This window comes from Neolamprologus multifasciatus, chromosome 12 (assembly GCF_963576455.1).
Source record: "Neolamprologus multifasciatus chromosome 12, fNeoMul1.2, whole genome shotgun sequence".
Lineage (NCBI taxonomy): Eukaryota > Metazoa > Chordata > Actinopteri > Cichliformes > Cichlidae > Neolamprologus > Neolamprologus multifasciatus.
The window spans coordinates 12971961-12996664 of NC_140450.1; the positions used below are offsets into that span (position 1 = coordinate 12971961).

General features: G+C 40.9%; 2 protein-coding genes across 4 annotated transcripts in view; one reads left to right on the plus strand and one right to left on the minus strand.

Annotated features, from left to right (window-relative positions):
• The first annotated feature begins 307 nt into the window (after positions 1 to 307).
• Positions 308 to 13332, plus strand: ark2cb (arkadia (RNF111) C-terminal like ring finger ubiquitin ligase 2Cb). Of its 3 annotated transcripts, XM_085180390.1 has the most exons (9): positions 317 to 1267; positions 2168 to 4774; positions 4898 to 5228; positions 5397 to 5528; positions 6162 to 6291; positions 6475 to 6579; positions 6916 to 7011; positions 7540 to 7643; positions 9593 to 13332. In XM_085180390.1, the coding sequence occupies exons 3-9, from the start codon at positions 4996 to 4998 to the stop codon at positions 9708 to 9710; spliced, it is 918 nt and encodes a 305-aa protein (XP_085036516.1). In that variant the 5' UTR covers positions 317 to 1267; positions 2168 to 4774; positions 4898 to 4995; the 3' UTR covers positions 9711 to 13332. The 3 variants fall into 3 exon arrangements, with proteins under 3 accessions (XP_085036514.1, XP_085036515.1, XP_085036516.1); XM_085180388.1 differs by lacking the exon at positions 2168 to 4774 and having other exon boundaries at positions 308 to 1267; XM_085180389.1 differs by lacking the exon at positions 2168 to 4774 and having other exon boundaries at positions 308 to 1267; positions 5400 to 5528.
• Positions 13333 to 14394: 1062 nt separating this feature from the next.
• Positions 14395 to 24704, minus strand: part of loxhd1b (lipoxygenase homology PLAT domains 1b) — a 38676-nt gene continuing 28366 nt past the window's right edge. Inside the window, 10 exon segments of the mRNA XM_085180864.1 lie at positions 14395 to 17580; positions 17659 to 17814; positions 18050 to 18182; positions 18317 to 18487; positions 19424 to 19609; positions 20047 to 20224; positions 21916 to 22033; positions 22535 to 22662; positions 22761 to 22946; positions 23147 to 23355. Of these exon segments, the coding sequence (XP_085036990.1) occupies positions 17100 to 17580; positions 17659 to 17814; positions 18050 to 18182; positions 18317 to 18487; positions 19424 to 19609; positions 20047 to 20224; positions 21916 to 22033; positions 22535 to 22662; positions 22761 to 22946; positions 23147 to 23355 (1946 nt within the window). The 3' untranslated portion in view covers positions 14395 to 17099.

Below are 24704 nucleotides of genomic sequence, written 5' to 3' on the forward strand. Positions count from 1 at the left end.
TGACAAAGTTTCAACAAAGTGCTGGAAATACTCTTCAGAGATTTTGCTCCATACAGCATCATAGTAAATTTGTCTGATGCACATCCATGGTGGAAATCTTTGGTTCTACCACATCCCAAAAGTATATTACTGGAGTTAGATCTGGTCAATGTGGAGACCATTTGAGTACAATGAAAGTTCCTGTTGATAACAGCCATCAGAAGAACTTATATTCTCCAAGTTTGATTGTAAAAGAGGTTATGTGAGTTTGTTGCCTTCCTATAATCTCAAAGCAGCCAGACCATAGTCCCCTGGCCTCTAAAATCAACAAGGCATCCCATAACATCTGCAGTTTGTGAAATGCTCATACCAACTCATCTGGCACCAGCAACCACGCCACTTTCACAGTCACTTATATTCGCTTTCTCCCCCATTCTGATGCTCTGTTTGAACTTCAGCAGGTCAGTGCCTTGAGCTGATGCCATGTGATTGGCTGATTATTTACATTAACAGGGAACTAAACAAAACCAAACAAATCGGCCAGTGAGTATATTGAAGTACACGCGATAACATTCTTATACGTACTTATTTATCTTATCTATTAACTTGCTTTTCCGAGTTGAGGGTACCTTAGTGTGATTTTTTTTTGCTAACAGGGAAATCATATTTTTGATTATTTCCTACTCTCCGGGAATGCTTAAGAAAAGAGCAATTGCGTTGAATCATGGGAATTGTAGGGCCAGGACATCTTTGTCTCTAATGTGTTTATTTATTTATCTATTCTACTATTTCTTTCAAATAGGTTTCCAGTGAGTCTGCTAATGTTGCGGGCATACTAAACAACAACTTCCTTAAGTGAAGATTTCATAATTTAAAGTCAAGACTACAAGTTACTTCAATGTGCCGTTTGCGTTTCTAAGTCTGTTAATGTGTTTACATTGTTTCTATAAAGATTAACTTGGCAAGGTCGGATAGGTTAACCCAGAGATAGCTGCAGCTTTGGCATGTAGCGCTGCAACATCGCCCTCTTTTGCTCCGTACATCAAATGACATGTCTGCTTTTGTCAACGACAACCAGGCGAGTCAGACAGTCGTTTGGTTTGCCTGTAGTGTTTAGCCAAGCCAGCCAGCCAGCAACAACCAGCCGCCTGAATGTAGATCCGCATGGGCTACTACCACTGTATATCTCCAAATAACCCAGCGGAATCATAAAATAAGGATCCCAGGATGGTGTTAGTGCATGTCGGATATCTGGTTCTTCCTGTATTCGGCTCAGTAAGAAACAGAGGTACGGTATTAATATTCATATCGATCCAAAACATGTGCCCTGTTTATCTTAATATTCACTGCAGCTGTTGGGCTAGCTAGCTCGAGCTCCGCCGTTGGGTTAGCTCCCGTTAGCTAGCATGAAATTAACGGTCAAATTGCTTGCCGACGCGATAACGCTTTATATTCGCATCCGTCTCAGATTAATATAAGGCACCGAATTATAAGGTTTGCTTGGTGCAAATACAGCGAATTAAAAATTAACTTCGTTGCTACAGATAAGCTAACTGGCTTCTTGGGCTCAGACTATTTCTTGAAACATTTCTCACAAAGGCTTGCACATGCACGCGACATGCGGCCAAAATGCCTCATGTAAAAAAAAGAAAAAGAAACACATTCCTACATAAAAAGACGTCTTTATTAACGTGCGGTGCATTTTTATTTGTGAGGTTTTAAGAAAAATATCCAACGTTTCCTCGAAACTACCGTGTTTGTGCTGTAAAGAAAAATACCGCAAAATAGACGTAGCCTTTCCAGCCAGTCAGCTTATCTGTGCACGGATGATGTCATTTGAAGATCATCTGCTTCTGCTAACGCTCGCCGTTTTTTCCACCGTGATTTCAGTAGTTATTACAATTATTACCCCTCTCAATTGGCCAGTGTGCTAATCGATAAGTGGCCAGTCGACCGGGGAGCCTTTAATTCCGGGCTATCAGTGTATCCGTCGCCCTTTTCTCTCATTTGCTAATTGGCAATTCAGCAGCTGTTTGTTTGAAGCTGCCGAATTGCAAAAGGAAAAAGAATCGAGTGTGGGGTATCAGTCAAACAATGATAAAGCTACAGTGCAACATTAATTTCACAACAGTGGCATCAGTAATTTTCATTGTGCTTTTATTTCTGTTCTTATTTCCCTGTTTCATAGTATGGAGGCTGGCTCTACATTCTGCATTTATCAGATCTTTGTCGTCCCCCCCATTGTGTAGCTAATGATCATCTGCTGCTGTGTGGTGTGGCGTGGCCTCTGCCTGTTCTCTGCATTTAGCTGTATTGTGAATCCCTTCTTCATTTCCTCTTTCCATCAGAAGACGACATTGGTATTAAAAAAAGCACCCCCCCCCTTTCCCAAGATGTACTCAGCCATAGACTTTCCATGTTAAACAGACTAAAACAATATCTAACACCTAGAACAGAGCACCTTTTTTTTGGTCTTTTTTTCTGTCAAATTGCTGTAGCACTGAGTAAACATTTTTAGCTCTTTTCTAGATCAGTTGAATGTCATTGTGTACCTCCCATCCAGTCTTGATAGACAACATGCTGTAAATTCCTGTAAAGTGGATACATTTTGCATGATCTCAAATACTGCACTGCATTGTTGAACACCAGAATTTGGCTCATCTTTTTCTTCTCTTCACACAAGGTGCAATGTACATGATTAAAGTGACCTGCGATTGAAAACAACAAATAAATAAATTAAAGCATGCAAATTGGGACCACGTGCATGCCATTTTGTACTGTTAAAAACATAACATTTAAACCAGTGGCGATGTCACTTGAAATGACTGAAGGTACACTGCACCTCCACACAACAACCTGCCATAACTGTCTCCATTTTTTTGTGTAATCCTTTTGTTCCCTTTTTGCAAATTTTAAGCTTTGAATCACACTGAATTGTCAGGGCCTGTTTTGCCCTTTTACAGGCATCTGAAACTCTAAACGATTAAGTAGGAAAACATGCTCACTGGTGGTTCATCACTTCTCAATTTACCCCACTAACATAAGACCAAAATGCTATCCATTTCACAGGGATGCCTATTTTTCCTGCACTGCTAAAGAGATCCTCTATTAGTAATAACGTCTTTATTGTTTGGTTGTGGTTTCTCTTTACCTTTTGTTCTGGTAATAGTACTTTCAATGCATGGTCACATTTATGATTCATAATTTTTTGTTTATGTTTTTTCTACATTTGACTAGTGAAAAATCCAATGTAATCTTTCTGTAGAAAAGATGTACCCTGCTGTACTGAAATCATGTGCTGTAGCCAACACGTCTGCTCATTGGATGCCGCTTTTGTTCTTTTTAACCCTATATGGAGCATGGTGGGCCTTGCCTTCAGTGTATGTTATTTATTTTTGTTGCATGGAGTTATACTATTATTACAAACAAACAAGAAAGAAAACACAAATTCCACAAATACTAATATTTTTCAATAAAGAATATAGTGTTTTTCCTAACCTTCAGTGTGCTTCTTGCTGATTTCCATTTATTGTCCTCCCTCTCCCTTGTCCCCTATCTGCTCCCCCCCTCCTTCCCCTTCCCCTCCCTCCACCCCTGTCCCCACCAACCCACCTACCCACCTCCTCTCCTGCTGTGACAAAGATAGACGATTTCCACGCTTACTTCATCGCAGGGCCCTGAATGAGTCTATCTGCTGTCATTCATGGTGATCGTTCTCACTGAGACGCTTGAAAACGCAGTGTGCTACTTGCAGTCTAGACTCTGAGACTTTGACCCACGGCAGCAAGGTCATATCTTGTTTGCTCGGCTACGCTGACAAACTGTCAAGCTGAAATGCGAAATCTGGAAAGCTACACTGCTTGTCTTTCCTGTATTTAAAATTCAAACTGCAATTTTCAAGCGTGCTCCGAGTAAATGCAATGTAGACTTTGCCTTTTTCTTCATAAATTATTATTTATTTATTTTTTTGGAGAAATCAAGTGTTTACGAGCAAAGTAGTCTTGTCTTTTGTCTTGTCTTCTATAAGAAACTGTTTAAAAGTCAGACATGGCAGAGCATAACTGTGGTTCCCTCTGGCAGAGATCCCCTCCCCCCAAAATCTGATCAAAGCTAAATTTAATTATTCTCAGTCCCACTATGATACAATAAGGTCTCCTTAAGCTTAACCAGGGTATTAAAACCATATTGCAACACAGCACAAGCTAGCCTATGTCTTTATTTTCCACTCCTTGTCAAGTCTCGACAGCAGTCTGTTTGCTGCAGTTGCCAAATAGCTGTGGTTGGAGAGAGTTAAAAAAAGCATTCAAGCTATTTCCTGTCAACTCCTGAATGTTCATATGGGAGAAGAATAGCAGAGCTTTACTGGAAGTGTATAACGCAGAGAGACAGCTGATTTCAGTAGAGCACATTTATAATGTGAATTTAATGTCTAATTTTTTATATGGAACAGATTGTTCTTTACAGTTGTGTAGATAGAGACTTGGCAGAGAAACAGTTTAATGTATTTCTTACAGGCAGTGAGGTAATAATGGTTTACCTCTGAGTGCACTGACCTGCTGTCAGCTGCAGAATTTACAAGAACTGAGCTACGTCAATATCCGTATAGGGGTACAGTTCTTCTGTTCTGATCCAGTTCCTTTGTCTGTGAAGACAAGGAGTCGATCCAGGGGCTGGAAATACATTTAAAGAAATGAACGCTTGCGCTTTGTGTGGAGCACCAAAAATGGTTTTCATTCTCATGGTACTTGTGGTAACCATCATTTTCCCACCCCCACAGAAGTATTTTTCACCCTAGGTAAGAGGTAGGGCTTCATTAACATGCTATATCTCACACACAGTGACACCACATTTCACCTACTATTAATTCCAACTAATTTCCCCCCTCAGGTACCTGATAACTTCTCCTTATACTCCACAGGATCCCATTTCAACCGGCAACAGCAACAACAGCAGCAGCAGCACAGCCATGCTACCTCTTGCCGGCACTTCCAGTTAGGTCCTCAGGCCCCGCTGCCCATGGACTTCCCCATGCCCCACCCAGGGCAGCCACAGTCAGGCATTAACCCCCACCTGGCCCCGCCCAGCCACCAACACGGCCCTCCGCTCCACTCGCCCCTCAACCCTTTGCCTGCACCCCAGTTCCAGGACATCCCTGCCCCTCCCTTCCTACCTCAGGCATTACACCAGCAATACCTCCTCCAGCAGCAGATCCTCGAGGCCCAGCACCGACACATCCTGCCACCCTCCAGGTATCCACACAGCTTTATGGTACAAAAAAAAAAATAAAGAGGAAAAGGCAAAATATTTAGTTTAAGCACCTCGTTGGTAACTACTGAAGTTGTGCAGTGACATTTTAAATTTAAATGATAAACTCTTATTTTCCAGGATGTTTTCAAATGCTTAGTTATTTGTCTTAGTAGACGGACCCCAGAGAGAGTTCCTCACCAACCCCACAGGCTGCGACCCGGCTATGAGTTTGCTCCCCCCCTCCATGTCCCTCCGCAGCCTGTGGTTCAGCAGCCCCGCTACCTGGCTGAGGGCACAGACTGGTAAGCAGTGCATCTCTCTCAACTACACATGCAGCGCCACAGATGCAAAAAGCTATTTTTCTTGTGAAAACAATTTTTTACCAGCTCATCTTTAGACCATTTAAGATAAATGTCAGTTACAGACACATTTTAGATCTGAATGAATGAGTTCAAGATGAAGAGTTGAAAGCAAATAAATTGCTGTTGTAGCACTCTTGTCAATGGGAGTCTTGAGTGAAATCACAGAGTACAACTTATAAAGACCAAAAAACAAACACAAAATAATGACCCAAAAAACCCAAACAACTTCTTAATGTATTTATTTAAGTAGCTCATCACTTAATTTTAGCTATGTGTGCTACAGCCATTTGTCCAGTTACCTTCTGCTGGTCCATGTGTATTGATTACTTTTATAATAACAACTCTCACACATTTGCTTGCATGATAACCAATTTTCATGTAATCAAATTTGTTGTATCTGACCTGGTATGGGGATATATATATTTAAAAAAAATCATATTACAATCTCACTGTTTAAAAGATTTACCCATTGAGCAGCTACAGAAGTACACAAGTCTGCTGTTATCGAAACTCAGTGTTCCAGAGACCTCGCAGTGTTCCACTGGCTGATTTGTTTTTTCCATTTCTGTCCAGGGATCTAAGTGTGGATGCTGGGCTTCCCCCCCACCAGTATCACATCCACCCGCTGCCGCAGCACTATCAGCACTACTTGACCTCTCCTAGGATGCACCACTTCCCTAGAAACAATGCCTCAACGCAAGTGGTGAGCTCCCCTCTGCCTCCATACGATCAATCATGTTCATCTCGATGAACTCACCGCGACTCTTCTCCTGGTTTCTGAGATTAATCTCAACACCCAGCAACTGGGGATGACCCGTGTCCCTATTGTTCTTTCAGATTTCTGCTGCAAAGCTGACGCTAGCTTCTTTTATCTGTCATCTCCTAGGTTGTCCATGAGATCAGAAACTACCCATATCCCCAGTTGCACTTGCTGGCTCTGCAGAGTCTCAACCCCTCCCGCCACGCATCTGCAGTTAGAGAGAGCTATGAGGTTTGTGCGCCTATTTCCTCGCTCTCCTCAGCAGACACACCAGTCTACACTAATTTATCATTGTTTTCTCTGTGACCAATCTCTGGATAGGCTTGAGTGGTAGCTGATTTTCTTATTTCCAATTACCCAGGGCTCCAGATGCTTTAAATGGTCCAGCTGCCTTTAATCTCATGCCATTTGTTTTCATTTCAAGCAAGGTGTCCTGTTCCTTAAGGCACCGATATGATTACATTACACACTTTAATATCTTTTTATTGTGCATATTTATTTGTGTTATTTTAGTGGCAAAATACAGAAAGGTCCTTCCTTTAAAGGCAACTGGGATTTTTTTCATAGGAGCTTCTGCAGCTGGAGGACAGACTGGGCAGCGTAAACCGTGGAGCGGTCCAAACCACCATTGAGAGATTCACTTTCCCCCACAAGTACAAAAAGGTAGGGCTGGAGACTCTTTAGCTCCTAGCTGGATTAAATATACCTTTTTGACGGGGTACGGTAAAGGGGAAGAACTGAAGATGCGAAAGAAAGGGATAGCGAAAGGCAGCAGCAGGTTGAAAGGATCAAAGAGCAAAGACGAGAGTGGAATGAAGGTCACGTCTCTCACTGTAGTTCAAAGGTCAAACTAATTTCCGTTGCCAGATTAGCGAGACAGGGCTGCAGTCTTCACAGTTCAAGGCGCTGGGTGACTCATCTAGCTGTCTGCAGATATGTACGTGGAATGAATTTAAAGAAACGTCTATGCCAAATATGACCCAAATACTCAGAATGCAAGATTATTTGGTACATTTTGAGTGAGCAGGAGTAATTGAGTCATTTCCATCTTGATGTCTATTTTTTTCTGGGAAGTATAATTCAAAGACTTTTTTTTTATTCTGCCTGAGCTGACTCAGAGACCCCTGTGGCATAAACACTGCACACTTCAGTAATTAAAGTGTGTTTGCTCTTGTGTGGTTTTCTGTGCAGAGAATACCACAGGACCTGAAGATGTGTCTGGATGATGAGGAGCTTGACACCGATGAAAAATGCACCATATGTCTGTCGATGCTGGAGGATGGCGAGGATGTCAGGTACTGCTTTTTCTTTGGTTGGTTATGCAGATGTTGATGTAGGCTGCGCATAAAAGCGCTTTTTTCCCTAGAAGGATGTATTTGTTTCTCACATCCTCAAATAGTATCGCATTATCAGTCTGTTTGTCATTCAGTGAATGTACCACTGTGGTTCAGTTAGATGATTAGTGCCTGTAACAGCAGGTTGAGGTTGATTTGTGGATTTGGATGCATTGCATTGAATTTCAATTTACACATTCATGTCCCCCTCAGGAGGAATCGGAATTACTTTGCTCATCTCCTAACTAAACTTAAATGTGTCCCTTAACTTGGGTTCATGACTATATTAATACCTACAAAACTAATTGCATTACCCTCACAGACAACTGGGTTTAGTTACCCCTCTAAAAAACAATTTCTCCCAAAGCCTGTCAGGGTAAATGCTTTTGCTGATGATTAGTCCTCAGAGATTAATTTACTAATTTATCCTTAACCACATTTCTTTCCCATAAACTGGATATAAAGACAAATGATCAAAGCATTTCTAAACCCTAAACTGGTTCTGCTACCTAAGTTAAAAAGCTTCATGTCTTAAAATCCCATCACTGGATTTCTCCCAGCACCTCATCTTAAAAACCCTCCCCGCGGGCAGCATTAGCTTCTCGCAAAATCTTTTGATGTGTGTCCGGTGTTGTGATGTGTTCAGAAGTGACAGAGCAAATTATTTTATCCACTGAATAGGCGGAAAAGAGGCAAGAATAAACAGAATCTTCTGCATTTAAGGGAGGGATGGAGCTGTGATATGGTAGTAGACTTTAATTCTATTCAAACAAAGCATACACCCAACATCTCAGTTGATTGTGTTACGTTTGCTCTGGTTTATCTTGAAAATCCTCCATTATTTATGACACAAGCAAATCTTGGCACGTGTGGTCCTAAAATACATATCGGGTGATTTGATATGAGGGAACACCTACAGTAAATATATCGTTATTGTACCTCAAACACAGAAATCCTCCTTATGACATACACGTTAAGCTTATTCCCCCCCACATATGAAAGTCAAATGTGAGCTGCTTTCAGATGTCAAACGTGAATCATAGTCCAATGGCTGGATTTATTCTGGGTACAAATGGATTCCTGGGTATGACAGACCTATGAATCATACGCATGTGGAAGCCTTAAAGACCGTGAAGTTTGTGTAACAAAGCAGAGCAACAACAGTTGTTTTATCCAGCTGTTAGTTGAGCTGAAGGATGAAGCTTGCTGTCACTTCTGGGTTCACATCAAGCAGGAAACCACGTTTAAATGTTTAATATTAAATATTATTCAACCTAAGAGTGTGAGGAAAGAGGTGTAAAGAGGAAAAAAAATCATACAAATGTCCATTTATAGTTTTGTTTTTGTTATTTGAGAAAATGGTGTGCTTGTGTTGTCAAAAAGCTTTAGTTACTTTCACTCATTGGTGAAGAAAAACAAATTCTGACCTTGACGAAGCAGCAGCTCTGTGTTTTTGGTATTTTTTCTTTAACAATTAGTGAAATATCAAATTTAACTTTAACAGCTGTTGTAGACACATGAAAAAAACAAATTAATTCAGCTGCATAAGTAAATGCATTAGAAAACATTAGGAAATTCAGATTTTGAATGTAAATAATCTTGCAGTTATTAGGTTGTACTTTAAAAGCAAGTAATTGGCACACTGTGAAAAAACGTTCACTGCAATTGCTCTTTAACATCTTCTCAAGACGTGCTGATTATGTTGTGGTTGTAAAATAGAAAGCAAATGGTGTGCAATCAACATTTCTGTGAATGTTCTTTTTTCCAGGAAAAATGACTTTTGCCTAGATTTGGTGATCAATCAGCCACTTATACCATAAACCTCTGGGATTATTACACAGCTTGACATTTTGGAAGGACGCTTTTACGCTTGTTTTAAATTCCTGACCTTGTCTCTCCTGTCTCCTCAGGAGATTACCCTGCATGCATCTCTTCCACCAGGCGTGTGTGGACCAGTGGTTGGCCACCAGCAGGAAATGCCCCATCTGCAGAGTGGACATTGAGACTCAGCTGACCCCCGACAGTTGATAGCTCCTGTTGACTTCTGCAGCTATGGATCTTGGTCTTGTTAATTTTCCATTGCCCTCCCTCCAGGGGGAGAGGCTCTGCCAAACACCCCTCTTCCCCTCTGCATCACTCAACGAGCCTGCCTTCTGAGACAGCTGTGACAGAGGGATCAACAAAGCACACTCACCTACAACGCAAAGAGGGACGGGGGGGTTGATGCACAGATAGGCACCTGGACTGAGGTTCGGTTTAATGGACTTGGCTGGATGTTAAAGGTAGGAGTGGACGTGTATGGACATATGGACAGATGTGCTGAGGCTTCACACAGTTCTGTCAGATTGTGTACATTTCTCCATACAGCCGCCAAGAGAAAGGGTACTCTGACGACCAACCTCCCCAGCTCAGTGTGGTGTATCAAGGCCATTTCTCTGCCACTATAACCAAACCCTTTGCCCCATTCCTCTCCCCAGGCCTGTGAAAAATCCTTGAAGCTGCACTCTGCCCAAGCCCTCAGCACATCTGTACAGAACATTATCAAATGATTAGCATGAGGTTGTTTGGTGTGAACTCTTGTAGCTGAACGCTTGTGGTGTAATGGAGTATAGTACTGAATAAGTATTTACAGAGTAACAGTGTTGTGTAGCAAGCAAAAGCCTTTTGAGAAATATGTTTGTGAAAAATAAAACCTACAGAGAGGGTGAATACAGCTCTAACAGTAAGAATATTCAGTGTGTTTAATCGTAGGCAACCAGAGAAAGAGCTAGTCATGTAAAAAGGCCAAAAATCCCTCTTTCTTGTCTAACATGGTTTTGGATTTACAGTTAGTAGATGCCATCAGAGTTGATGCTAAAAACGCTAACTGCAGGCATGGCTTCCAGTGATCTGTGTAGTGTCGTAGTCGGGCCTCTATAATCTAGAGCAGAGGCCTCTGATGTGCATGCTGTATGGCAGGCTTGGGCTGTGTCGTTAATATTGTGGAGCAGTAGAAACAGGGACTGTGTCTGTGCATGTGAACCGTATATTATGACTCTGATGATCCCACTCATTCATAGAGGAGGACAAGAATGCACCTGATACCCCCTTCCCCACTCCTTCCCCCGCACCCTTCCCCACTCATCCCGAGTAGACCAAAGTTGCCGTTAGACACTGATCACCGCCCAGCTAAGCATTGCGCTCCTAACAGGACTCAAAGAGCTGCCGGTGGATCCGTGTCTAACAGCAACTCCTCTCTGTGGCCTCGCTCATGGTCATGTTCACGCTCGTGATCATGAGAGGCCGGCATGGGCTTGAGGATGCAGTGCCTGAGTCTTGCCATCAGAGTACCTGACATTTGTATTACCTATCACCAGAACCTTATTGCCTATCGAACAAGCACACGTGATTTCTATATCCAGTGAATGGCCTCTGTTGTGTATCGGCTCCTTTCATTTCAATCTGAGTTGCTCCCACTGTTTGATTTAAAAACAAAAAAAGAAGAAAAAAAGATTGTTTCTGGTGTTACAGGGACAATACAAACTAGTTTGCCTGTGATATGTGCTAGAATGTGTATGACTGTCCCCACCCCCTCTCCCCCCATGGTCGTAGTGTATGGTATTGCTAGAACAACTGTGATACGTTCAGTGATAGAAGCTGTTTTTCTATATCATGCATGAACCATGTTGGCGTAGTTCACTTGAAGGAGGGTGAAAGGGAGAAAAAGCCATCCATTTGAAAAATACCAAACAATTGTTCTTAACATTAATTTTGTTTTAATTGTCTTTTTTTCCCTGCCATTTCGTTCTTTCTTTTTTATTACCTGTACACTTTTCTTTCTTCCTTCTTTTTCTTTTTGTTCTGCTCACATGCCAATCTGGACATGGTACTAATATGCCGAGTCCTTGTCCACTTTAACCATAGTGAAGAAAAAGCTGCAATGCTGCAAAAACATATTTATTGTTGTTCTAATGTAGCTTGTGTTTTGTAAATGCACTATAATATGGAGTTGCCTGATTTTTTTTTCTTTTTTTGTTTTGGTGGTGTGGGTTCTTCTTGTCCTAGAGTTTGTGTTCCAGTTCAGTTAAATATTTTCATGCTTCCTTGTGTATTATTGGAGGGTAACTTGACTGTTTGTGTTGCATTTGTTTTTTTCGTTTTTTTTTTCCTTTCTTTTCGTATGAAACCTCCATCCAAAAAACTACAGATGGATGAAAATGGAGGTTTGCTAGTTCACATAGAATGCTGTGATTAAAGATGCCTTAAGTATTTAACAATCATTATTTATTACTAACTGTAGCTAGCTAGCTATTGTGGTGGAATATTTAATGTCTCTATCTCATAACTTTGCAATTTAATCAATATATTTATTTAAAATAACACAAAATATTAAAAAAAAGAATACCTCATTATGCATTGGTCGGTGGGGATGCTTTTGCATGCCGTCTGTGTTTTCTTTTTTCGGAGGCGAGATAAAAAAAAAAGAAACTTGTTGAAAAATCGACTGGGGTTGTTTCCCCCGACACATTTTTTCTAGCCAGCATGGTGCTGTTGATCTGGATTACATTCCATTCATATCATCTCTCGATTTTTCTTTGTTAATAAATGTTTTACTTTCTAGACATCATCCCTGCTTTGATGCAAAGCAGATGTCAGGGTGCAGCCCTTTTTTTTGTTTTTTGTCTTAGCTCGCTTCTGTTGTCATAATCAGTCACATTTATTTTCGTTTTTCCACGTTTTAAGTTGACCACAATATAAATCATATCTGGGTCTCAATTTAGTGCTTCTTTACGGCCCACATTACAAGCTGTATTATTTGTTGCTGGCAGTTGCTTTGTGTGGGATTATGGAACGTATATCTAACATGCTAACTTGAGCCATTGATCTTATTGAGCAAACTTCTGGTGTACTGTGGTTATACAATATAGATGTTTTACACCTGGGTATAATAAGCTAACTACGTTTTCGGTGTGCATTTCTTATTAATACTCTACTAATCCTGCAAATTATTATAACATATATTGGATTGGAATGAAGCTGGCTGGTCTTACTATTATGATTTCATTTCGTGCTCTCACTGGCCTTACCCCGTGCCCTCCACAGTGTACCCCATAACTCCAGAGCGAACTGGACAGTAGCCATAGTATTAACTCAAGCTGATGAACCGGAATGAACAGTAGAACTTAAAGCACAAGCTTTTTAATGCATGTCCTTCTCAGGTTTTCCTATGTGTATGTGGGAGTAGCTCTGTAGATGTGTTTAATATGATGCTGTACCTTCTTGAATATTTCAGATGTTTCTTTGCTGCTGAAAAAATGTTGATTATTAACCTGCCAGTGAAAAAGGGAAGTGGCCATCTTTGTACAACACACTGCTGTTTTGCTGTAACCGCGCAATGTTTTATGATCTTGAGTATTTTATAGAAAAGTAGAAGTATGTATCAATAATATGAAAGCAATAGCTAAATCATAATGAAGAATAACATGATCAGTGAATATTGTGGAAAATCTTTAGATTCACTCTGGGTGGATTTTGTACTGTATTTATTACTAATGATGATGCAAAAAGTTGCATAGCTTAACCCAAACTGTTCTGTCTCTTTTTTATTTATTGTCTTGTATATGATCTTTTTGTATGTGTTTTTCAAATAAACTGCCTAAAATGCTGAGAACTAATCTGATCCGTGTGTCATTTGGAGTCATTTTAATTTAGAAAAAACATTTCATTTATGGAACTGTAAGCTATCTGAATTGTTGTTGGACAACATATCACAGACAGATCTGTAACGGCATACAGTGGGTCCACACATTTTGGAAAACGGCACAATCTTTCCAAGCTTGCCTCTGTACACCACTGTATTGGATTTTAAATTAAGCAATCAAGATGTTATTAAACAGTGGAAGGTGTAGAATCAGGAATGCAGAGGAGAGGGAGTACCTGAAACAGGCTCTGTGTGCTAGTGGATGCAGTGAAGGAGGACCTCTTTTGTCAAGGTCTGGCTTGACAAAAGAGGATGCTAGGGATAGGGTGAGATGGAGGCAGACGAGCTGCTGTGGCGACCCCCAAAGGGAGCAGCTAAAAGAAAAATCAGGACGATATTAAAGTGGAGTTTTTTTTTAGTTGACAAATATATTGCCCACTTATTAAAGTATCTTCACTAAATAAGACAAGCATGACCGATAAAGTCATGCCTTGGCGAGGTGTCCGTCATCTGTCCATCCATCCACAGCTGACAAGATTCACTAATCCTCCTGGAGTATTGGTCAGATTTGATCACCTAGTGGGTTTCCCACTTGGCTCATGCGTACCCAGCCCAATTTTACTCTTTAAGTGTGTGTGTGTGTGTGTGTGTGTGTGTGTGTGTGTGTGGGGGGGGGGGATGTGTGTATTCGTGATTGTTTATGTTAATGACAGTGTGGGGAGTGAGTTGGAGGGCGGGGTGGGCTGCTTTTAACCATGTAAAGCTCTTTGTGCTACATTTTTTGTATGAAAAGTGCTTTATAAATAAAGATTGATTGATTGATATTGTGCTCACGGTCAAGCTCAAGGTCACATTTATTGTTCTCACTGGATTTTCATCCTGATTAGTTTGTGCAATATAGCCACAATGACAAGGAAGCCTACTATATCGCATTCTTTCTGTATTTCACAGATTACAATACCTTGTAAATTGTTATAGACAATAGTCACAGTAAGCCAGATGAGCTACTTATGACAATGAAGTTCTGTTTTTTGTATTTCTTATGCAATCCAAGATTGCCTGAAATCTGAAAATCATAGATAATGTCCATGTGGTGATACACTTATTTAAAAAAAACAATCAACATATAAAGAAATAACTGGGACACTGTAAAATGTTACTCTAATGATCACATTATGCGTGTGATTATGTGTATGTCTTTATCTACTCCTCAACAGGTGGGCCAATCCAAACAAGACTGTACAAACATGAAATCTGTATGTTAAAAAAGTTTTTATTGTAATATTTATTATAAATTATGAATACATTCTTTTGAATTTGGTTTATATTATGTTTATTTCATCATCCCCCTACAAATGTTATATGTTCTCCTTTTGTCTTTGTTTCACGTGTCACGTTCAATGTATCTCGTCCATACTTAACGGTCAACAAAATTTGATCTGTGATGTATGAAGCATCACTGTGTATTAATTCTGTTGGATTATACAACGCGATATCCCGAAGCAGTGCCACTGTGCACCATTTCTAAGAGTGCAGCGCAGGTGCTGTTTCAGGTCGTCTCCTGATTTGGCATCCCGAAAGAGATACTGACTGACTGGTAGGTACTGGTCTGTTTGGACCAACATCTACCACCTTCAGACTGCTTCTCTGGTGACTCTGGTGAAGGAGACAGATGAGTTAGGACCAGAGATGGAAAATTCCACCATTCCATCCTCCATTCATTGTGATAACCATCTCACACAGGCCCAGAGAGCGGATGTTGTTGCATTGCAACAGCATTTTGCAGATGTGTTCTCCCTCCTGCCCGGCCATACCAATCTCATAGAGCACCATTTTGAAATATGCCCAGGCGTGATGGTGCGTTCATGGCCCTGCAGGTTTCCTGAACATAAAAGGCTAATTGTTCAGAGGGAAATGGCTGAAATGCTGAAGCTTGGAGTTCACTAGCTGGGACCACATCCTCGGTAATGATGGGCGATGAGGGATGAGGAAGTGTGAACTGGTGCTGCGGTTTGGGGAAGGCCTCGAAGGGGACTGGCGACGGCTCTCGAGCCAGGCAGATCCCCGTGTACTAACGAGAAATGAATGAAGGAAAGGAAGCGAGGAGAAGAGGAGAAGGGCGGGGAAAATGGGGGGAAAGATGGGGCATGAAAATGAGAACAGCAGGTACTGGAGAAGGGGGGGCTTTTATAGCCTGAGGCCGGAGGGGGCGTGAAGGAAGAGTGGTCCCTCTCCTGAAATTCAGACGATATCTCCACTAATAGAAGAGTCACACAGTGGGTGGTATAGCCCCGCAGTTCTTGTGGTGAAGAAAGATAGGTCTATACAGTTCTGCATTGACTACCGCAAGGTGAATGAGGTGTCACAGTTTGATGCCTACCCCATGTCCCGGGTCGAAGAGTTCCTGAACTGGCATTGCTCAGTTTTTCACAACTCTGGATTTAACCAAGGGCTACTGGCAGATTCACAGGAAAAAGCATCCTTGTGTACTCCTTACGGGTTGTACCAATTTGTCACACTTCCTTCTTTGGAGCTCCAGCCATTTTTCAACTCCTCATGGACTGGGTGCTGCATCCACTGGCTGCATATGCTGCCGCCTACCCGGATGTCACTGTGGCTGGCATCATCCACAATGACACCTGGGCGGAGCATGTGCAGTGGGTGGCCACGGTCCTGGAGTCCCTGAGGCAGGTGTGGCTCACGGCCAGAAGAAGTGTGCGGTTGGACGGAGGGAGGTACAGTATTTGGGGTACCACTTGGGAGGCGGGCCGGTGCGCCCTCAGGTGTAAAAAACAGCAGCCATTGCATGCTTGCTACAGCACAGTTGAAAAGGAGTGCTTGGTAATCTGCTGGGTGGTTGACTCTCTTCATTTTTACCTCCTGAGCTGCCCTTTCATCCTCTGTTTGGATCATGCTCCGCTACAGTGGCTCCATCACATGCAGGATGCCAACGCCCGAATCACCTGTTGGTGTCTGACCTTACAGCCTTTTAAGTTCAAGGTGATACATAGACTGGGGGGCGCAGATGGTCGTGAAGTTAAATGTCTTGGTCGAAACATCTGATATATTCTCTATGTTCTGTTGTGAATGAAATATGGGTTCATGAGATTTGGACATGATTGCATTCGTTTTTTTAATTTACATGTTAAACAGCATTCCGCCTTTTGTTTTAGTTGTCTTTGTTTTTGCTGCAACGATTGGCTATTCGCCTTCCCTGATCCCTGTGTAATACTACCCATCATTCTACAAAATGGTTTTTAAATTTATGCATACTGAAAATTTTAACCCCTGTTGGAGTGCAATGCCCATGTATTATGCTTAAGCAAATGAATTTATTTTTGCTGAACTATTTTCCAGCTTTGCCTTTATCCCTCAAGTGATTGGCACTGGTATGAAACCTTTCAGTGAGACGTGAGGAAAAGTAAAATGAAGGTAAATATTTGTTGTAGTGAGCTGGGTAATATTCAGTTCTGTTTCTTTGTGCGAGATGGAAGCAAATGGCTTTTTCTGAAGAGTGACAGCCTAAACAGTTGGCACAAACTTAAAAAAACAAAACAAACTAAAACAAAAAACTGGCTTTATCCTGAAAAAGTTGAAATACATTTATATTCAGATGGATTAACGCTAACTTTTCCGTGCAATGTTTCTCTTACAATTGGTAAAAAAAAACCCAACAAAACAAATGAGTCAAACAGGAAAAAGCAAATGCTCACCCACTCTTTCTTTCTAGCATTATTCTAATATCTGGGATTGAGCACTCGCTGAATTTGTCCATCAGCTTTAGCAGTGTGCAACCACTTTCCACAGTGGAAGATTGTTGTGACTGAATTGGCTGTGTTGGTCACCTCAATACACTCTAGATACCACCCACTGTTGGGCCTGGTGCCGTCATGTTCCACTTTGACCCTCAGCAATTCCCCAAGGTCCAGCATCTCCAGAACAAAGCGGTCTGTCCGCCCTCGCTCGAAAAGGTTGCGAAACTTCTGCCGTAGGTGACGCTTGCCTGAGTCACCATTGACGCCATACATGGTGATAAAAACATTTGCATCTGTGCCGCCCGCTTTGACGTCCCCGGTGATGACGATGATTTCATACTTGACAGGGACCAGGTTGCGGACTTTGCTTGCAAAGCTCTCGATGGATTTATAGCACTCGAATGTCTGGAACTGGTCTTTTTTGGCTGCCAGGGGAATTTGTGCATCACAGTGGAAGAAATACCTAACCACAAGAGGATGCATTGATTCAGCACCATCAGTTTTATATAACATAATGCATGTTGTGTGAGAGTCTACTCACTTGTTTCCCAGCTCCTTTTCTGTCACCACCACCTCCATAACATGCCAGAAAGCCTCATTCTTCACCTTCTTGCCGTCTTTTGTGATGTGGCCAACGCAGATGCTAGCGATTTCCCCCACGTGCTTTGACGAGAACTCAAACGTGTCAGTGGCACCGCTGTGGAAAGGTTCAAGAGAAGTTTCTGTAGGGTTTGATTTTAAACTGTTAAATTTTGTGGTCTGCTTGAGAGGTTCTGTTTCACCTCATGGGATTATCTCTCCTGAGAGTAAAGAGAAAATGAAACTACAAGATAAAAGGGGGTAGAAAAAAATGTGTAAAAGAGGGCAATTATGTAAGACCACATTAGAGGTTTTACCATGAGTCGCAAACCCTACACTCTCTGAAGACCTACCTTAAGAACTTCTTTTTCTTATTCTCCAGAACAAACTCCTTGGAACGGGCTTTCCTTCCTTCCAGCAGGATCCAGACATTTTCCGTTGTGGAGGCGTCATCTGCGTTAGCAGTTGTTGTGGCAATTTCATATTCTGTGGCCATGCACAGAGACACAAATTGCTGCATTATTTTACAAGTGACAAATGGTTGTAATTTACTGCAAGTGATTCATCTCAGATAATTACACAACCCATGATTATGCCAACAGACTCTCTGGATAACTAACTTGTTTTGTCACTGAGGTCTACAGAATCATTGTTGGCACAAGCCAGTTCCCTCATAATCTGCCCGTCATCTTCGTTTTTTGCCAACCAGCGGTCACAGGGGAACCTGAAGGTGTTGTCCAGGGTCTCATCTTTCACGTCAAGGTACTCCAGGTGCCATCCAGGAGCAGGGCCTGTTTACAGTAAGAGCAACAGTCAATGGTGAATTTATTCCATCTGTACACAAATGATATCTCAACCACTTATCTAAATTTCCCCGTTCCATTGTTTAACAAAAAAAGGTAAAGTATATATAGTATAAAGTTCCTTGAGATGACTACTATTGTGAACAGGTACTTTATAAATAAAATAGATTTGAAGTAAACAAGCTAACATTAACACTATGGTGTACATCCACTCTTGCAGTATCTAAGCAAGATTCTGGTATTCCATCTTCCAAGTACCCCTGTAAGACATCTTGTCTAGCTTCCTGAGTCAAAAAATTTAAAATAAAAAAAGTACTTTGCTTCAATTCATTGCTTATGCACAGCTCTTTTAATTCTGTGGCATTTCAATTGAGTTGATATACCTAGCTTTTAACTGGGGGAGTGCAAATCATTCTGTTGAGATTTGCAGCTTGACATTGCTGCGTGACCTAATTTTGGCCAAACTTTAGCTGTGAGACAAAAGTATTCTAGAGTCACATTTGACTCTTATATACTTTTATGTGGTGGCATGGTCCTGTGGCTGCAAGTGAAGCCCTAATCATTACCCCTCCTCCACCGTGCTTGGCGGTTGGCATCAGGTGTTTGCGCTGATATGTTGTATCTGATTTTCGCCAAATGTGGCATCAAGCATTATTGCCAAATATCTCCACTTTGATGACATCTACCCAAAGGACATTGTTCCGGAAGTCTTATGGTATGTTCAGATGAAACTTTTTAAATCTAAGTTGTGGTGTTATTTTCTTTTTAGAGGGAAGAAACTTTTCGTGGCAACCATTCCAAACAACTTGTTCATTCTCTGACAATAACACAAAAACTCGATGCTCCAGATTATTCCAAAGTGCTAAAACTTTCCTTCCTTTCTTATGTGCTTACTTATGACCGTAGTTCTCCTTGTCTCCTTACCTTTGTTGTCATGCCACACTCTGACTTTTGACAGTTCGCCCAGACTGAGCATATCAGGAAATCTGAACACGTCCTTCATTTTTCGCTCAAACTTGTTTCTGTTGGTGCTCTCTTTCAGAGGCAGCATCCCTGTATCTCCATACTCCCCAAACACAATCAGAAACACGTTGGCATCAGTGCCAGCACCTAGAATATTGCAAAGATCAGAGAACAGAACTCCAATAAACTTTAACTTATGAGAAAATCTATTAGTAGTTGTAAACATGCTTGTTAAAGTTAAGCACTCAGTGTCTTATTTAACACTTAAAAAATATGTAAAATACTCATAGAAGTTCAACAAACGTAAACTATTTTGATTCATTTGGGGAAGAAATTTGCGCAGTTAACGAGGGCTCTGGGATGATTAGAGAAAACCCCCAACTTGAATATTTATATTTATTATTATTTTTTTAAACTTTATTCCAAGCTGACAAATTAAGTTAAAATTGACTGATACAGTTTCTTTAACCTGGTCAACTTTCTAAATATATGTGATTGTTTTCTGTTTTTAGAATCACTAAACACACATTCTTAATAGTTGAGGCAATTACTTGACTATACATTGGAAACATTCTGTGACCCACCTGCAGCGTCACTAGTCTGGACTTGGATGATGTAAGTTGTTTTTTCTACCATCTCCTCGTCATCCACCATAGCCGCCAGCTCACACACCTTTGTCCTCTTGGGCCCTTTGGTCTTGGACAGCCAGTTCTCGTAGGTGAACAGGTACTCTTCCTCTGTGGTCAGGTTTCTCATCAGGATCTAACATTTTAAATCAGATGATGACATCACAATTTGCATTAAACAAATGTCCACATGTGAAATCTACTATTTAGCTGCAGCAGAGGAGGAGAAAATTGACTGTGATTTTGGAATAAATGCATTAATGTATATTTGTGGCTTGAAAAATGTTAAACAATCCACAAATACACGAAAGTTAACCTAGCATTCATCTGTTTCCACTGGAAAAGAATCTGATTAATTAACGGTATTTGCGAAGGCTGAAAAAAGAAATTGCTTCATTATTAAATTAGCAAATTAAAAGATTGTGGTTTAAAAATCACAAGAGTTATTGTTTTAATTACAGCTTAGAGACAGTGCCATCCACTGCAATGATATACCAAACACGCAAGTGAAATTTACTAACTTGTGAAAACTGTTCAGTGTTCCACCTCATTTCATTACCTGAATAGGAACGTTTATATAATTTCACAGATACTGTACAATCATTACTTACTTCATTAGGTACATCTGTTCAACCGGTTAATAATGCAAATATTTAATTAGTAAGTCAGACGGCTGCAACTCAATGCCTTTAAGTGTGTAGACATAGTCCGGATGACCTCCTAAAGTTAAAACTGAACATCAGAATGTGGAAGAAAAGTTATTTAAGTGACTTTGAACGTGGCATGGTTGTTGGTGCCAGATGGGGTGGTCTGAGTATTTCAGAAACTGTTGATTTTCCCACATAACCATCTTTAGGGTTTATAGAGGAAGGTCAGAAAAAGATAAAATATCCAGTGATCTGATTGTTCTCTGTGCAGTGAAAATGCTTTTTGATGCCAGAGAAAGACTGCATTGAGCTGATAGGGAGCCAAAAGTAACTCACAGTAACTTACAACCAAGGTATGCAGAAAAACATCTCTGAAAGCACAAAATGTCAAATGTTGCAGTAGATCACACTAAGTGCCACTCCTGTTTGCTTGATTTCTGCTGCAACATTCAGATAGTAGTGTCTGAATTTGTTGCAAACAACATGAAAACATGGATCCATCCTGCTTGTATCAACAGTTCAGGCTGCTAGTGGTGGTTTAATGATGTGGGGGATATTTTCTTGGCATGCTTTGGGCCCCTTAGTACCAACTGAGCATTATTGAAATGCCACAGCCTACCTGAGAATCGATGCTGATCATTTCCATCCCTTTATGGCCACGGTGTACCCATCTTCTGATGGTTGTTTTCAAAAGGATGACACACCATATCACAAAGCTCAAGTAATCTCAAACTGATTGCTTGAATATGAAAATGAGCTCACTGTTCTCAAACGGCCTCTACAGTCACCAGATCTCAATCAAGCAGAGCACCTTTGGGATTTGGCTCAACGGGGGATTTGTATCATGGTTGTGGGGCCAACAAATCTGCAGCAACTGTTTGACGGTATCGTGTCAGTAAGGGGTAAAATCTCAGAGGAATGTATACACCACCTTGTTGAACCTATGCCATGAAGAATTAAGCCAGTTCTGAATGTAAAAGGGGATCTAGCAAGCTGTACCTTATAAAGTAGCACATGAGTGTAAAACGTAATATTTATGATAAACTGATGTTAAAGTTTTGTGCTACCTCAAAATGTGCATCTGCTTTCCGGTAATTGCAAATTATTTCTTATCATTCATTCTTATTTATATTTTGTATTCTAATACCAGACGTGTTGCATCAGACACTCTTTGCATTACCCTGTCAAGAAACCAGTCTGGGCGGCTTCCGGTGCCATCTATTCGAATTCTGATCTTCTTCAAAGGAGCGATGTCATCTATCTCCAAGGTAAATGTGTCTTCTTGCCCTCTTTCAAACCTGAATGAACCAATATATATGGATTAAGCTGCATTTAAAGACATGACTGTGCTAATTAAATAGTTTAACCTTTCTGGAGATACATTTAATTGCATTTTAACTTTCATGCCTTTGTAGCTGTACACAGCAGCTGGTTAGATTATCTTAGGTTAAACGGCATAAACAGTGAAACTGCCTGTCCAATTTTGTCCATAGGCAACAGCACAGATTAACATAAAACACTGTGTTTATTCAGAAACATGTGGTGCTTGTGGCATTTATATGGCAGACTCTTTGTTATTACGATCTTAGTGCCAATAAAGGAAATCACTGCTTTGATCCAAAATGTGAAGTTTCTTTATAGTTAAGTCACATTAATGAGATGCAGCACGTATATTATTGAGCTTTAAAGGTGCTGATGAGCTCATTTTGTTTGTTTAAACTCAGGCATCCCACATTTCCAGTATTTGCACTGAAAGTATCAACTGTTTCTTTATTGATAAGTAATCACTGTGAACTGACCGATCCTCATTTTTGGGCAGAAGCATTTCCTCTGTGCTCCCATTGGCTCCGAACACGGTCAGGAAAATGTTGGTATCAGTTCCTGCATACTGAATGTCACCTGTGGCAACTGTGACTGAATAAACAACCTAAAGAAATACAGTACACAGAGATACAGATACAGTTTTTATGTAACACATTAACTGAATGTTTTCCAACACTTCATATTTTAGGTGCGGTGACTCACTTTGCGGATAATGTTGATCGTGCTGGAGTCCAGCACATTGAACAGTCTGGCAGTCAGACCATCTCCCCTGTCTTTAGCCAGCCAGCACTTACATGGAAAGATGTACTTGATACCTTTGGTTGGCACGGCAACCGACAGCTCATCCACCAACCAGCAGCTCTCTGGTGTGACACCGTTATGGCCAAGCTGAGAGGGAAGAGAAGGGAGAGGAGATGGAGAGGGAATTGGTATATCACTTGATTTTTGTTTGATCTAGGCACATCTAGAATTAATTATTGCTGAGCTAGAATGGTTTTATTAAAATTTTAACAGCAGTGCATCTGTAGAGGCAGCAGAGAGGAGACAGTTTCACAGATTTAGCTACAGAAAGAGTCCCAGATTCTCACTTCCACCCTCTTGATCTCTCCTACGTCAGTTCCATAGCACACAAAGTGCTCCATGGAGCCAGCTGTGAAGGATTTCTTTCCCTCTGGCAGGTCCAGCCACAGCCGGTCTGTCTCGACGTCATTGGGACCAATGATGATGACATAAACCCTCGCTGTGGTGCTGGCATCATGTTCGATCGCCGTGGACAGGGTGAAGTGATAAGGGATGACTGGGTGAGAGAGAAAAACTGCTTTGAGTTTTTTTTTTCACATATAAAATTCAGTCTGAAGTCTCAGCCACTTCAGAGAACATTCCTACTTCTTTAATATTAGTACTATCATCTAGCTCCAGGCTGAGTGTGACCTTTTGATCTTTTTCAAATATGGATGGAGACAATATTAAAGTTTATCTTAAAGGAGTAGTTTGACATTTTGGGAAAGGTGTATTCTTACAGAAAGTCAGATTAAGGTGGAAGATTGTTAGCACTCTTTTAACTGTAGCCAGCAGCCATTTACCTTAGCATAGCACGAAGACTTATAGTCAAGAAATAATCCTTCATCACTATACACTGTAAAAGCATACAGCTGTTCTTCTTAGACGAAACATGTTGTGTTAAATAATGAGCCTTTAAGGTGTTTGTAGATGCTTTTCTTTTATTAAGGCTACATCAGTGTTATTCTAGTGCTTTAGCACACACATACTATCATGTGCAGCCAAAGAAAGAGAGCAGAGGGATGCTTGTTTTGTGTCTTGTATCATACAGAAGAACAGAAACAGCAACGTTTCAGACCAGAGATTTATTTTGCCTGAGGTAGAGCAGTTCCACTACTAATCAGAAGGTCAGTTGTTCAATCCCTCCTCCTCCTTCATTCTGCACGTTGAAGTGTCCTTGGGCAAGATACTGAACCTCAAATCTGCCTCCCCGTGCATCCTTCAAAAAGTGTGTGTGTGTGTGTGTTTGAAAGTCCTTAGAGGCACAAAATATAGCTCAAATGTGTGTGTGAATGTGGGTTGTAATAATCAAGTGCTTTGAGTGCTCACTTAGACTAGAAAAGCACTACATAAGTACCAGTTCATTTACCATCCCTGGTAGAGAAATACAAAGAGGATTATAGAGGATGAGGTTACAAAAGGTGTCTGAGCCAAGCTGACTTTTTTGTCTTTTTTTGGTCATTTTTTGAAGCAATTGTAGGTCTGCGTACTACAATTTTGTGAATGTCTCTGCTTTCCTTTCCACACTAAAAAAAAGTCAGAGCTGCATTAGCAGGACTTCCAAAAGTCTCAGTTTTAGGAGTGCTGTGGTGAGTGAGTTCAGGCACAAGGCGTAACTTTGATAAGTTAAACACTTTAAAATGAAAGCCACCAAGCACAAACACTGTGTTTACCTATTTCTTTAATGTTGGTTAATTTGGTGTAAATATTAGGGTGAACTATGACTTGATTGATATCACCTGTATTTATGAAATTTCTATAAGTTTGTATTGATTCTTCCTGTTGATATTGTGGTTATTTATCATGTTGAATTTCAGTATTTTTTCCTGATATTTGTGTCCACTTCCAGAAACGTCATTTCACAAA